The sequence below is a fragment of the Bombina bombina genome, chromosome 2 (assembly GCF_027579735.1).
Source record: "Bombina bombina isolate aBomBom1 chromosome 2, aBomBom1.pri, whole genome shotgun sequence".
NCBI classification, from domain to species: Eukaryota; Metazoa; Chordata; class Amphibia; order Anura; family Bombinatoridae; genus Bombina; species Bombina bombina.
In genome coordinates, this window is record NC_069500.1 from 652,762,730 (window position 1) to 652,779,135 (window position 16,406).

At 39.5% G+C, this 16,406-nt stretch overlaps 1 protein-coding gene and 1 long non-coding RNA gene across 2 annotated transcripts in view; both read left to right on the forward strand.

The window, feature by feature from the left end:
• CAAP1 (caspase activity and apoptosis inhibitor 1) overlaps positions 1 to 16,190 on the forward strand; it is a 56,751-nt gene extending 40,561 nt beyond the window's left edge. Inside the window, exons 5-6 of the mRNA XM_053702596.1 lie at positions 6,971 to 7,044; positions 14,981 to 16,190. Coding sequence (XP_053558571.1) covers positions 6,971 to 7,044; positions 14,981 to 15,318 — 412 coding nt within the window. The 3' untranslated portion in view covers positions 15,319 to 16,190. The remainder of the gene's footprint in view (positions 1 to 6,970; positions 7,045 to 14,980) is intronic.
• LOC128649367 (uncharacterized) lies at positions 7,056 to 14,962 on the forward strand. Its single transcript, XR_008400668.1, has 2 exons — positions 7,056 to 7,519; positions 14,607 to 14,962. It is a non-coding gene; the product is annotated as an uncharacterized LOC128649367 (long non-coding RNA).
• Positions 16,191 to 16,406: the final 216 nt, after the last annotated feature.

Consider the following 16,406-nt stretch of genomic DNA (forward strand, 5'->3'; position numbering starts at 1 on the left):
AACAGGGGCTGGGGTTTTATTCTATCTCTTCATTGTACCAAAGAAGGTCAATTCCTTCAGACCAGTTCCGGATCTATCAATATTGAATCGTTATGTAAGGATACCAACATTCAAGATGGTAGCTGTAAGGACTATCCTGCCTTTTGTTCAGCAAGGGCATTATATGTCTACAATAGATTTACAGGATGCATATCTGCATATTCCGATTCATCCAGATCACTTTTAGTTTCTGAGATTCTCTTTTTTAGACAAGCATTACCAGTTTTGTGGCTCTACCGTTTGGCTTAGCATCAGCTCCAAGAATTTTTACTAAGGTTCTCGGTGCCTTTCTGTCTGTATTCAGAGAACAGGGTATTGGTATTTCCTTATTTGGACGATATCTTGGTACTTGCTCAGTCTTCACATTTAACAGAATCTCATACGAATCGACTTGTGTTGTTTCTTCAAGATCATGGTTGGAGGATCAATTTACCAAAAAGTTCATTGATTCCTCGGACAAGGGTAACCTTTTTAGGTTTCCAGGTAGATTCAGTGTCTATGACTCTGTCTTTGTCAGACAAGAGAAGTCTAACATTGTCAAAACCTTCAGTCACAATCATTCCCTTTGGTAGCCTTATGCATGGAAATTTTAGGTCTTATGACTGCTGCATCGGACGCGATCTCCTTTGCTCATTTTCACATGCGACCTCTTCAGCTCTGTATGCTGAACCAATGGTGCAGGGATTACACAAAGATATCTCAATTAATATCTTTAAAACCGATTGTACGACACTCTCTGACGTGGTGGACAGATCACCATCGTTTAGTTCAGGGGGCTTCTTTTGTTCTTCCGACCTGGACTGTAATTTCAACAGATGCAAGTCTTACAGGTTGGGGAGCTGTGTGGGGGTCTCTGACAGCACAAGGGGTTTGGGAATCTCAGGAGGTGAGATTACCGATCAATATTTTGGAACTCCGTGCAATTTTCAGAGCTCTTCAGTCTTGGCCTCTTCTGAAGAGAGAATCGTTCATTTGTTTTCAGACAGACAATGTCACAACTGTGGCATACTTCAATCATCAAGGAGGGACTCACTCCTCTGGTTATGAAAGAAGTATCTCGAATTCTGGTTTGGGCGGAATCCAGCTCCTGTCTAATCTCTGCGGTTCATATTCCAGGAATAGACAATTGGGAAGCGGATTATCTCAGTCGCCAAACGTTGCATCCGGGCGAATAGTCTCTTCACCCAGAGGTATTTCTTCAGATTGTTCAAATGTGGGAACTTCCAGAAATAGATCTGATGGCTTCTCATCTAAACAAGAAACTTCCCAGGTATCTGTCCAGATCCAGGGATCCTCAGGCGGAGGCAGTGGATGCATTGTCACTTCCTTGGAAGTATCATCCTGCCTATATCTTTCCGCCTCTAGTTCTTCTTCCAAGAGTAATCTCCAAGATTCTGAAGGAATGCTCGTTTGTTCTGCTGGTAGCTCCAGCATGGACGGATTCTTTTTCGGATGGCCTCTTGCCAACCGTGGGCTCTTCCGTTAAGACCAGACCTTCTGTCGCAAGGTCCTTTTTTCCATCAGGATCTCAAATCTTTAAATTTAAGGGTATGGAGATTGAACGCTTGATTCTTGGTCAAAGAGGTTTCTCTGACTCTGTGATTAATACTATGTTACAGGCTCGTAAATCTGTATCTAGAGAGATATATTATAGAGTCTGGAAGACATATTTCTTAGTGTCTTCTCATCATTTTTCCTGGCATTCTTTTAGAATTCCGAGAATTTTTTATAGTTTCTTCAGGATGGTTTAGATAAAGGTTTGTCCGCAAGTTCCTTGACAGGACAAATCTCTGCCCTTTCTGTTCTTTTTCACAGAAAGATTGCTAATCTTCCTGATATTCATTGTTTTGTACAAGACTTGGTTCGTATAAAACCTGTCATTAAGTCAATTTCTCCTCCTTGGAGTTTGAATTTGGTTCTGGGGGCTCTTCTAGCTCCTCCTTTTGAACCCATGCATTCATTTGGACATTAAACTTCTTTCTTGGAAAGTTTTGTTTCTTTTGGCCATCTCTTCTGCCAGAAGAGTCTCTGAATTATCTGCTCTTTTCTTGTGAGTCTCCTTTTCTGATTTTTCATCAGGATAAGGCGGTGTTGCGAACTTCTTTTGAATTTTTTCCTAAGGTTGTGTATTCTAACAACATTAGTAGAGAAATTGTGGTTCCTTCATTATGTCCTAATCCTAAGAATTCTAAGGAGAAATCATTGCATTCTTTGGATGTTGTTAGAGCTTTGTAATATTATGTTGAAGCTTCTAAGTCTTTCCGAAAGACTTCTAGTCTATTTTTCATCTTTTCTGGTTCTAGAAAAAGCCAGAAAGCTTCTGCCATTTCTTTGGCATCTTGGTTGAAATCTTTAATTCATCATGCCTATGTCGAGTCGGGTAAAACTCCGCCTCAAAGGATTACAGCTCATTCTACTAGGTCAGTTTCTACTTCCTGGGCGTTTAGGAATGAAGCTTCGGTTGATCAGATTTGCAGAGCAGCAACTTGGTCCTCTTTGCATACTTTTACTAAATTCTACCATTTTGATGTGTTTTCTTCTTCTGAAGCAGTTTTTGGTAGAAAAGTACTTCAGGCAGCGGTTTCAGTTTGAATCTTCTGCTTATGTTTTCATTAAACTTTATTTTGGGTGTGGATTATTTTCAGCAGGAATTGGCTGTCTTTATTTTATCCCTCCCTCTCTAGTGACTCTTGCGGGGAAAGATCCACATTTTGGGTAGTCATTATCCCATACGTCACTAGCTCATGGACTCTTGCTAATTACATGAAAGAAAACATAATTTATGTAAGAACTTACCTGATAAATTCATTTCTTTCATATTAGCAAGAGTCCATGAGGCCCACCCTTTTTGTGGTGGTTATGATTTTTTTGTATAAAGCACAATTATTCCAATTCCTTATTTTATATGCTTTCGCACTTTTTTCTTATCACCCCACTTCTTGGCTATTCGTTAAACTGATTTGTGGGTGTGGTGAGGGGTGTATTTATAGGCATTTTAAGGTTTGGGAAACTTTGCCCCTCCTGGTAGGAATGTATATCCCATACGTCACTAGCTCATGGACTCTTGCTAATATGAAAGAAATGAATTTATCAGGTAAGTTCTTACATAAATTATGTTTTTTCAATATTGATCTTATAAACAGATATAGAGCCAAATTGCTGAGTGGCCTTGATCAATAGTGGCAGAGTTATTTCTAAATTACTTAGATATAATATTAGGTTGTCTGCATAAAGGGAGAGAATGAACTGTTGTCCGCCTATTTTAATACCTTGTAATTGTTGTCTAAGTAGTATTGCTAGCGGTTCCAGGGAGATATTAAAAAGGAGGGGGGAGAGAGGGCAGCCCTGTCTGGTACCGCGGTGGAGATTGAATCGTTCGTAGACTATGCCATTAATTATAATAGCTGATGTTGGTTTAATGTAAATTAATTTAATAAGATTAACATAAATATTGCCTGTGAAACCAAATCCCTCTAGCGTGTGGAATAAGTGATCCCAGTTTATGTAGTCAAAAGCCTTCTCGGCATCTACTGTCAGAATTGCAGCATTTTCTTTCTTAGGCAGATTTTAATGTCTAAGCTCATTCCATTAAAAATCTAGTAACAACATAGTCTTATGTATATTCCTGACTGGGTTCCTATTAGGCATGAACCCTGTTTGATTTTTGTGGATTATTTTATGCAGATGTGGTTTTAACCGATTGGCAATTATTGATGTTAAGAGCTTATAGTCCACATTGAGAAGAGCTATCGGTCTATAGGATGCTCGGTTTTCTGAGTCTTTGCCTTTTTTTAGGTATTAATGTTATGTTAGATGTAGTGAAATTGGCTGCAAGTGCGATGTCTTTATTAAAGTAGGCATTATACAACTTGTGTAAACATGTAATCTGATTCACATTTTTTTTCTGTGTTAAATGTTAAAAATAAATAATAATAAAAAATATGTATCAAATTCACCTTTTTTGTGTGTGCGGGGGTGCCTTCTTAGATTCTTGCACCTGGGCCCTGTGGTTTCTAGTTACGCCTCTGATTCTTTGTGTTGCATATGGTGAGAGATAGAGAAGTAGGGTTGTGACACAGCCTTATGCTATATTTTGTAATGGGACAACATGCTGCTGATAAGCAGCTAGTGGTAGTTTTCAGTTTAAGGAGAAATGTTTGTTGTTAAATACATTTGCAGTTCACAAATAAAACCTTTAGCTGTGACAGGTCCATTTCGTGCTCCCCAAGCCTTAGGTTTGAAAAGCCCAGATTGGGATTATCTAGGCACTTAAAATTATCACTGGGGAGTTATTGCCATTGCTATAAAAGGGGGCTGGACACGCAACAACTCATTTGACAAATATCTGATTCAGGGATCAGAAAGGGATATCTCAAATCACCATGACTGTTATGTAGGTTAACAAAGTTCTGTCACATTGGTTGTCACTTATATTGTTTTCATAAGTGTATGAGGCAAAAATGGTTCACATGTCGTTTTTTTTTTTTTTTTTGTGTATAGGTGTGGGTGAGCTATTTGTTTTGCATTCATCTACTTCAGGACTTTTAACATTTAAATGGAATTTACGTGTTAATCCAGGCAAATTTAAAATACTTGAGATATATATATATATATATTTTTATATATATATATATATATATATTAGAAGAATGCAGAAGTAAAACTTTAGAAGGTGGATAAAGGACCCCTCACTTACAACAAATTAGCTCCATTTTTTTTTTATATTATAAACACCTCATAAACTCTAACAGAAGAGAGAGTGAAGGTAAGAACAATACCACAACTAAAACTGACAACAGCCTATTTCTCTACCTTTTATTTTACAAATAACACAAATAGCAAAACCATTACACTTGAAACAGTGGTCAGATGGGCATGGGAAATTCAAGAGCCGTGCCTAAACAGATATAGCTGCTTTAAAATGCAGAGGAAAAATAATCTCAGCCAGGTATGAAGTCATAAAAGAGTTACAGATAAGGATATACTACAGATCACTGGAGAGCTCACTAAGAAATTCAAAATCCACTATAATCTACCGGCTATGAAATACAGACATAGATTATTGAGCATGAAAAAAACCACACCCATCTAAACTCCCCAGAAAAGTAACCTCATCACCACCATAACCAGGATGAATTCTATACCTTAAAAAAAGGTGCTGCTCAGCATCTCTCAGATTATAATTTTACCATTGCACTATTTGTGTACAACTTTGCAAATGTTTCTATAAAACCAGTGTAGTAGGTGGCTACTTTGTACCCTGGCTCTAATGTTTAGTATAAGTATATCAACTTTCATTTTCCACTGCGAATGTGAGTAAATTACTAAGCTCTTGCTCCAAACATCAGGTGGAAAGTAACATACTTTTTGTAGTAGGAGTCATATGATAGGTAATAAACATGTAATGGCAAATCTGAGAGGTCAACAAAAATATGCCCACTTAAAGCAGATGTGCTTTATTTCACTCTACTCCAATAGTAGGTTTGTATACAGTTACCTTTTTCATCTTTTGCAAGACAAGACACTAGTGTGACAAATTACAGTAAAAGATATACTACCACATTTCAGAAGAATTGATTAAACATACTAGGATTATTCATTGTTCACCTTCAAATACTGTCTCTAAATTCTACAAGATGTTGCTCATCCCTTTTGCAGAAATTCACCTCAGAAGCCGGTATTCCATTTTGCACTGTCTTCATGATTCTTTCTACCAGCAGACAAGAGTTGCAAAGAATACAGACTTGCTTTTCTTTCTTAAGCAGAGGATTTTGCTTAGCTTACACACTACAATATATATGTATTACATAAAAGTATAAAAATGCCATGATATTGTTTTAGCTTAGAAAGGTGTCAACGCTCCAAGATAAGATATTGTGAAGTACATACTGAAAAGTAAGGACTATTAAACCGGCATCCTAGACTTCTGTCATAAGGCACAATACAGACTGTAACATCCATGCAGTATTCTTAAATGGTCTAACGTTTCTTAAATATGTTCTTTTTCAAGGCCAGACTTTAATACAACATATTCTATTTCAAAGCCAAAAGCATCCCTAATGCATTTTCATTAAAGGGACAGTCTAGGCCAAAATAAACTTTCATGATTCAGATAGAGCATGTAATTTTAAACAATTTTCCAATTTACTTTTATCACCAATTTTGCTTTGTTCTCTTGGTATTCTTAGTTGAAAGCTTAACCTAGGAGGTTCATATGCTAATTTCTTAGACCTTGAAGCCCACCTCTTTCAGATTGCATTTTAACAGTTTTTCACCACTAGAGGGTGTTAATTCACATATTTCATATAGATAACACTGTGCTTGTGCACGTGAAGTAATCTGGGAGCAGGCACTGATTGGCTAGACTGCAAGTCTGTCAAAAGAACTGAAAAAAGGGGCAGTTTGCAGAGGCTTAGATACAAGATAATCACAGAGGTTAAAAGTATATTATTATAACTGTGTTGGTTATGCAAAACTGGGAAATGGGCAATAAAGGGATTATCTATCTTTTAAAACAATAAAAATTCTGGTGTAGACTGTCCCTTTAAATAAAAAAAAATGTTTACTTCCCTCCACACAATCATCAGCACACCACAAACTCGAGCTAGATAGAAATGGAAGAAGAGTTGTTTAAGGAACGTAGCTGTAACTTGTCCCTCTGTGTTGTGCATATACCTAGGATAACCGTGGCTATAGGGAGTTGCACACAACAAGGCTCTTCTATCGGACTTTTTTCTGTTTCTTCTTATTCAAACTTTAAAAGTCCCTGACCTATTTTTACACTATAAATATATACAGAAAAAAGTGAAGGAATTATAAATGTATTTTTTTTTGCATGCAGAGTCTGATCTTCATCTCCTTTTAGTCTTTATATAGAATATAAAAAGTACTGTATTGTAGTTTTTATGTGTATAATGTGTTCTCTTTGCAGGCAAGACAATAATGTAGATTCCACATCGTCATTGAGAGATAATACACGGTTTGAAGATGCTGATTCAAAAATAGGTACTTGTAACCTACTTTATGCATACACCTTCCCCCGATATTAGTGCGTAGCTGATAAATGTTCTAATATTACTCTTACTACTTGAGCAAGCCTTTTACTAAATACGCTTTTTTCTCTCTCTAAGAGGCTTCTTATTTTCAAGATCACTTTTCACTCTGGTGCTTTGACATTCTTCTTTGCTTTAGGAGGAGATTGCTCTGTTTTTCGAGATGAGAAGGGACTATAATTAGTTAACTAAAACATCCTTTTGTACCAATAAATATGGTGTGTCTAAATATTTTGGCTTTCGGTAATATTTTAACAGAAATAGGAAATAGATATTTTTTTTTTCTTTTCATTTTAATTGTTTTTTTTTTAAATATTTCTGCAGTGGTATTGTCTATTCACAGCTGTGTACAGGAGACCAGGTGATCCCCTATGTGGTGATGTCACAAGCCAGAGGCGGACATTGGAATGAACTACTCGCACTCAAGTGTAACTCTGGATGTTTTTTAAAATTCTTAAAGGGATATAAACCCCAAAATGTATTTTCTGATTCAGACATTGGGGCTGATTTATCATGTGTCTGGCGGACATGATCCGCTGTAGCGATCATGTCCGCCAGACATCGATAAATGCAGACAGCATACCGATGTCTGCATTTATCATTGCACAAGCAGTTCTGGTGAACTGCTTGTGCAATGTCGCCCCCTGCAAGGCCGCTAGCAGGGGTTGTCAATCAACCTGATAGTATGAGATCGGGCGGATTGCTGTCCGCCGCCTGTAAGTTAAGGAGCAGCGGTCTTAAGACCGGCAAGCCTGTAGGCTCGCGTGTAAACAGATGTATTTGGCCCCATTCGTGACATGATAAATCGGCCTACAGAGCATGCAATTTTTAAAAAAAGGTTATATTGCAAATCAATAACATTCTTGCAAAACTGCTGCCATATAGTGCTCCAAACATACTCATCCTCCTGAGCTTAAAGGACCAGTAAATACAGTAGCATAATCAACAACAAAAGCTAATGCTTAGTCTGCACTTCAAATGAGTAGTAGATTTTTTTTTTTCTGACAAATTTCAAAGTTTTAGGTCTATTACCACTCCCACTGCACATGTGACAGCCATCAGCTAATCACAAATGCTTATACATATATTCTTTGAATTATTTAATATTCTCAGTAAGAGCTGGTGACTCAGTGTAAATATAAAAAGACTGCACATTTTGTTAATGAAAGTAAATTGGGAAGTTGTTTAAAATTGCATGCTCTATCTGAATCATGAAAGTTTTTTTTGGACTTGTGTCCTTTTTAAGTCCCTACTTTTCTACAAAATATACCAAAATACAACGAAAAATTGATCATAGAAGTCAATTAGAAAATTGTTTAAAATCACATGCTCTATCTGAACCGACAAACAATTTGGCTTTTATATCCCTTTTACTAAACCCATTTTCTCCTACATTGGTGTGTCCGGTCCACGGCTTCATCCTTACTTGTGGGATATTCTCATTCCCTACAGGAAATGGCAAAGAGAGCACACAGCAAAGCTGTCCATATAGACCCCCTCTGGCTCCGCCCCCCCAGTCATTCTCTTTGCCGCTCTGTACAAGTAGCATCTCCACGGGGATGGTAAAGAGTATGTGGTGTTAGTTGTAGTTTTATTTCTTCTATCAAGAGTTTGTTATTTTAAAATAGTGCCGGTTTGTACTATTTACTCTACAACAGAAAGTGATGAAGATTTCTGTTAAAAGAGGAGTATGATTTTAGCACCAGTAACTAAAATCCATTGCTGTTCCCACGCAGGACTGTTGAAACCAGAGAACTTCAGTTGGGGGGAACAGTTTGCAGGCTTATCTGCTTCAGGTATGATCAGTCACTTTTCTAACAAGACCTAGTAATGCTAGAAGACTGTCAGCTTTCCCTTCTGGGATAGGTAAGCCATTTTCTTAGACTCAGTAACAGAATTAAGGCTTATAACTTGGGCTCTATGCTGGTTGACACTATTGTGGGCTAAGTCGTTTGGTTTTTATCATGTTTATGTGACATTTGGAGTGTTTTGCAAACTTTGAAACACTTTTGGGGAACTTTATTTGCGCCTGGCAGCCGTTTAGACACCTAATCTTGTCAGAAAGGCCCCTTCACTCTGGAATGCAGAGGGAGGAGGCCTCATTTTCGCGCCTCAGTTGCGCAGTTACTTTTCACTAGGCAGTTCATGCAGCTTCACGTGGAAGGTCCAGAGGCTTAGAAAAGGACTTCAGAGAGGCTTATTACTGTTGTGAATAACCCCTAAGGAAGGTAAACGCCGCAGCAAAGACTGTGGCAGGGACTGTAGTGTGTTTAAACCGGTTAATTGTTATTTTAGCTCCGGTTTGGACATTTAGGGGTTAAGTGGCTTGAAAATTGGTGTGCAATACTTTCAAAGCATTAAGACACTGGTCTATAAATTTCATAAAGATTGGATATTTCTTTGATGTTTTTCTATCATTCAGAAATAAAGTGTGCCCTTTTTATTTTTTAAAGAGACAGTAACGGTTTTGTTTAAAATTGTTTTTATTGCATTAAAAGTCTGCCTAAGTCTGTTTAACATGTCTGTACCTTCAGATAGCCTATGTTCTGTGTGTATGGAGGCCAAGGTGGTTCCCCCATTAAATGTATGTGCGATTTGTGCCATGGCGTCCAAACAGATTAAGGACAGTACTGTCACATTTAATAATGTTGCCCAAGATGATTCTTTAAATGAAGGTAGTGGGGATAGTTCATCATCCTCTCCTTCTGTGTCAATACCAGCTTTGCCCGCGCAGGCGATACCTAGTACATCTAGCGCACCAATGCTTGTTACTATGCAGCAATTAACAGCAGTAATGGATAATTCTCTAGCAGCTCTTTTATCCAAACTGCCAGCATTTCCTAGAAAGCATGATTGCTCAGTTTTAAATACAGAGGATGAGCAAGTAGGCGCAGAAGATAATTTATCTGTTATGCCCTCACATCAATCTGAGTTGGCAGTGAGGGAGGGTCTGTCCGAGGGAGAAATTTCTGACTCAGGAAAAATTTCTCAGCAGGCAGAACCTGATATCGTGGCATTTAAATTTAAGCTAGATCATCTCCGCGCTCTGCTTAAGGAGGTGCTAGCTACACTTGATGATTGTGATACTTTGGTGATTCCAGAGAAGTTATGCAAAATGGACAAATTCTTAGAGGTCCCAGTGCACGCTGATGCGTTTCCGATACCCAAGAGGGTGGCGGACATAGTGACTAAGGAGTGGGAGAAGCCAGGTGTACCTTTTGTTCCCCCTCCTATATTTAAGAAAATGTTCCCCATTGTCGACCCCAGAAGGGATGCATGGCAAACGGTCCCTAAGGTAGAGGGGGCAGTTTCAACGTTAGCTAAGCGCACAACTATTCCTATAGAGGACAGTTGCGCTTTCAAAGATCCTATGGATAAAAAATTGGAAGGATTGCTTAAGAAGATTTTTGTTCAGCAAGGTTTCCTTCTTCAACCAATTTCGTGCATTATTCCTGTCACCACGGCGGCGTCTTTTTGGTTCGATGAACTAGAAAATTCACGCCCTAAAGTTGGCTAATTCCTTTATTTTGGATGCCGCTTTTCAATTGGCTAAATTAGCGGCGAAAAATTCAGGTTTTGCAATAGTGGCGCGCAGGGCACTTTGGCTAAAATCTTGGTCGGCGGATGTGTCGTCCAAAACAAAATTGCTTAATATTCCTTTCAAGGGTAAGACCCTTTTCGGGCCAGAATTGAAGGAGATTATTTCAGACATCACTGGGGGAAAGGGCCATGCCCTTCCACAGGATAGGCCTTTCAAAGCAAAAAATAAGTCTAATTTTCGTTCCTTTCGCAATTTCAGGAACGGACCGGCTGCTAACTCTGCAGCCTCTAGACAAGAGGGTAACACTTCCCAGCCTAAACCAGCATGGAAACCATTGCAAGGCTGGAACAAGGGAAAACAGGCCAAAAAGCCTGCTGCTGCTACCAAGACAGCATGAAGGGGTAGCCCCCGATCCGGGACCGGATCTAGTAGGGGGCAGACTTTCTCTCTTTGCTCAGGCTTGGGCAAGAGATGTTCCGGACCCCTGGGCACTAGAAATTGTTTCTCAGGGGTATCTTCTAGAGTTCAAGAAACTTCCTCCAAGGGGAAGGTTCCACATGTCTCGCTTATCTTTAGACCAGATAAAGAGACAGGCATTCTTACGTTGCGTAGAAGACCTATTAAAGATGGGAGTGATACACCCAGTTCCAACAGCGGAACAAGGACTGGGTTTTTCCTCAAACCTGTTTGTAGTTCCCAAAAAAGAAGGAACTTTCAGGCCAATTCTGGACTTAAAAATTCTAAACAAATTCCTCAGAGTTCCATCATTCAAAATGGAAACCATTCGGACAATTTTACCAACGATCCAGGAGGGTCAATACATGACTACCGTGGACTTAAAGGATGCGTACCTGCATATTCCTATCCACAAAGATCACCATCAGTTCCTGAGGTTCGCCTTTCTGGACAAACATTACCAGTTCGTGGCTCTTCCGTTCGGTTTAGCCACTGCTCCCAGAATTTTCACAAAGGTGCTAGGGTCCCTTCTAGCGGTACTAAGGCCGAGGGGCATTGCAGTAGCACCTTACCTAGACGACATTCTAATACAAGCGTCGTCCCTTCCCAAAGCAAGGGCTCATACAGACATTGTTTTAGCCTTTCTCAGATCTCACGGGTGGAAGGTGAACATAGAAAAAAGTTCCCTGTCCCCGTCCACAAGGGTTCCCTTTCTGGGAACAATAATAGACTCCGTAGAAATGAAGATCTTTCTGACAGAGGTCAGGAAGTTAAAGCTTCTGAACGCTTGTCGAGTTCTTCAATCTATTCCTCAGCCCTCCATAGCTCAGTGCATGGAGGTAATAGGATTAATGGTTGCGGCAATGGATGTGGTTCCTTTTGCTCGAATTCATTTAAGACCATTGCAACTGTGCATGCTCAAACAGTGGAATGGGAATTATCCAGATTCAAATGGACCAGAAGACCAGAGACTCACTCCTCTGGTGGTTGTCTCAGGATCACCTGTCTCAGGGAATGAGTTTCCGCAGGCCAGAGTGGATCATTGTCACGACCGACGCCAGTCTCTTAGACTGGGGCGCAGTCTGGGACTCCCTGAAAGCTCAGGGTCTATGGTCTCGGGAAGAGTCTCTCCTCTCGATAAACATTTTGGAACTGAGAGCGATATTCAATGCGCTCCTGGCTTGGCCTCATCTAGCGAAGGCCAAATTCATAAGATTTCAGTCGGACAACATGACGACTGTAGCGTACATCAATCATCAGGGAGGGACAAAGAGGTATCCAAGATCATCAAATGGGCGGAGGATCACTCCTGCCATCTATCTGCAATTCACATCCCAGGAGTAGACAACTGGGAGGCGGATTATTTGAGTCGTCAGACTTTCCATCCGGGGGAGTGGGAACTTCACCCGGAGGTCTTTGCCCAGTTAACTCAACTATGGGGCATTCCAGATATGGATCTGATGGCGTCTCGTCAGAACTCCAAGGTTCCACGCTACGGGTCCAGATCCAGGGATCCCAAGGCGACACTAGTAGATGCATTAGTGGCGCCTTGGTCGTTCAATCTAGCTTATGTGTTTCCACCGTTTCCTCTCCTTCCCAGGCTAGTAGACAGGATCAAACAGGAGAAGGCTTCGGTGATTCTAATAGCTCCTGCATGGCCACGCAGGACTTGGTATGCAGACCTGGTGAATATGTCATCGGCTCCACCATGGAAGCTACCTTTGAGACAGGACCTTCTAGTACAAGGTCCATTCGAAAATCCAAATCTAGTTTCTCTGCAACTGACTGCTTGGAAATTGAACGCTTGATTCTATCTAAGCTTGGGTTTTCGGAATCTGTTATAGATACTCTGGTTCAGGCCAGAAAACCTGTGACCAGGAAAATTTACCATAAGATATGGCAAAAATATATCTGTTGTTGCGAATCCAAGGGTTACTCATGGAGTAAAATTAGGATTCCAAGGATACTTTCCTTTCTCCAAGAGGGTTTGGAGAAAGGTCTGTCAGCTAGTTCTCTAAAAGGACAGATATCTGCTCTGTCTGTCTTGTTGCACAAACGTCTGGCAGCCGTGCCAGATGTACAAGCGTTTGTACAGGCGTTAGTCAGAATCAAGCCTGTCTACAGACCTATGACTCCTCCATGGAGTCTAAACTTAGTTCTTTCAGTTCTTCAAGGGGTTCCGTTTGAACCTTTACATTCCATAGATATTAAGTTACTATCTTGGAAAGTTCTGTTTTTGGTTGCTATTTCTTCTGCTAGAAGAGTTTCTGAATTGTCTGCTTTGCAGTGTACTTAACCCTATCTGGTTTTCCATACAGATAAGGTAGTTTTACGTACCAAGCCTGGTTTTCTTCCAAAGGTGGTTTCCAACAGGAATATTAACCAGGAAATAGTTGTTCCTTCTCTGTGTCCGAATCCAGTTTCGAAGAAGGAACGTTTGTTACATAACCTAGATGTTGTTCGTGCTTTAAAATTCTATTTAGAAGCAACAAAGGATTTCAGACAGACATCATCCTTGTTTGTCGTCTATTCTGGTAAGAGGAGAGGTCAGAAAGCTACTGCTACCTCTCTTTCCTTTTGGCTAAAAAGCATCATCCGATTAGCTTATGAGACTGCCGGACGGCAGCCTCCTGAACGAATTACAGCTCACTCTACTAGAGCTGTGGCTTCCACATGGGCCTTCAAGAATGAGGCTTCTGTTGAACAGATCTGTAAGGCAGCGACTTGGTCTTCTCTGCATACATTTGCCAAATTTTACAAATTCGATACTTATGCTTCTTCGGAGGCTATTTTTGGGAGAAAGGTTTTGCAAGCAGTGGTGCCTTCCGTTTAGGTTACCTGACTTGTTCCCTCCCTTCATCCGTGTCCTAAAGCTTTGGTTCCCACAAGTAAGGATGAAGCCGTGGACCGGACACACCAATGTAGGAGAAAACAGAATTTATGTTTACCTGATAAATTTCTTTCTCCTACGGTGTGTCCGGTCCACGGCCCGCCCTGGCTTTTAGTCAGGTTTAAAATTTTAGTTTTTTGTACACTACAGTCACCACGGCACCTTATGGTTTCTCCTTTTTCTCTTAACCGTCGGTCGAATGACTGGGGGGCGGAGCCAGAGGGGGGGGGGGGCTATATGGACAGCTTTGCTGTGTGCTCTCTTTGCCATTTCCTGTAGGGAAGGAGAATATCCCACAAGTAAGGATGAAGTCGTGGACCGGACACACCGTAGGAGAAAGAAATTTATCAGGTAAACATAAATTCTGTTTTTTTTTTCTTTCATGATTCACAAAAAAATGGGCCGGCTTCTAAACTTTCATTCTTGATATTTAAATAAAAATAGCAAGAGAATGAAGAAAAAATTGGTAATAGGAGTAAATTTAGAAAGTTGCTTTAAATTGCATGCTCTGAATTACGAAAGAAAAAAAATTGGGTTCAGTGTTCCTTTAAGTAAACATTTATGTAAGGGTATTGTGGCCCGAAGCACCATTTAGTGATGCCATTGCAATAAGTTTTATCTGTTGCAGAGGTTCTTGGTGAAGATACTCCTTTCTCTGAAAATAGGACCTTGGCTGCTGTACATGAAGTGAAGCTGAAAATACAGGGAGAGGTTACATAAGGGAAGAGAATGTCTGAAGATTTCTGGGATGTTTTTACCTACTCCAATATCCTGACAACTGTGTTCTCAATAAATATGAATCTCATTGTCAACAAAACGTTTGAGAAACATAGCTGTATCTGAACTTAATTGTGACACCATAGCTAGTGTTACCATAAAACCTAGTATTACAGTTTTTTTATCTATATTTTATAAATAAATTGTGTATTGTTAATCTTTAAATAGTGTTATCAAAAATAAACTTTTGGTGTTGCCTAAAGAAAACCATTTTATTTCTTGTAGCCAGGGGAGAAGACTGTGACGCTCTTAGTATAAATGCTGACACTTCGGATAGTGACATTGAAGGCGTTAGCTGTGAGGAACGAAGTCATGAAGTACCTGTTGTGGTTGCCCCTAAAATAGCTGGACAGTCTGATGACCTTGTAATGGACATTGAAAAAAGTGTAAATGAAATCCTTGGCCTTGCTGAGCCAGTAGCAGAAGAGGAGCAGTCAGCCACTATACCAATACTCCCAGAAGAAGTTCAGCCCTCGGCCCAGCAACTTGAACTGTTGGAACTGGAGATGAGGGCTCGGGCTATTAAAGCTCTCATGAAGGCTGGAGAGGTTAAAAAGTCATGATGTTTAATGTTTTAACCAACTTCTAGATCACTGCATAGTAATCTAGCTGAAGCAAAGATGAGTGTTTTTCAAGGTTTTATGTTCTATAGGTATTGAAGTGGAAAAATAATGTTCTAGTTACAAGAATATGCGTTGAGGTAATATACTCCTAAAGTAGTAAAACCCCATGAGCTGTTTTACAGTAAGAAATGCTTTTTTTATTTTGTTTTTTATAAATAGATCATCACTGGCATGTGCATAAAACCATATGTTATACATACTGTATATAGCACTGCCAAAAGAAAGAGGAAAAGCCGAGTGTAGTGCAATGTTATCTATAGAGAACGTAAATAACTTTGTCAGGTTCTGCGCATTTCAGGAGTTGAAATTTTCTGTTTTTATTCAATTTAGTAATTTTTTTTATTTGTTTAAAAGAAGAAACATTTATGTTTTGAAAGCTTTATAACTTTGTTGTCTTTATTTAAAATAATTCAAAACTTTATACAACAAAAGGGGGAATTTAAAGAGTTGACAAGTTAGTGTTCAAAAGCAACAACAATTACACGTGATAAAAGCCTCCTTGGCAGCATTTGAAAGAACAGAAGACATTTCTGTCTCTGATGCTTTTTCCACTGCCTATAGAAATCTCTGGATTAGCTGCAAGCAATCTGTAGTCTTTACAGCTGTATCCACGGGGGTCACACTGTTTGTGCAGTATACAACTGTGCCTTTGGTGATTTCATATGCTTCTAACTGGGCTTTTTGACAGTTAAGTACACGCCAACTGCTTACGCATCCCCTTAGTTGTAGGGTCTTCTATATAATTTTATACTGCACTGTGTCTTATGAAGAGGTCTTGCAGACTTTCTAAATAAAAGGCATCGCCAGACTTATCTGAGGGGCTTTACTGCATGTTGCCTTGTAAAGTATTTTATTTTTATTTATTTTTTATAGAAGTTAAATTAGCAGCAATTTACCATTATCATTGCATTATCTTTAAAACACCTTTCTGTTTATTTTATTTCTATTTCATACAGCTGTGGTGTCTTTTATTTAAAGGGACATGAAACCCAAAATATTTATTTCATGATTTGCACAGAGAATATAAT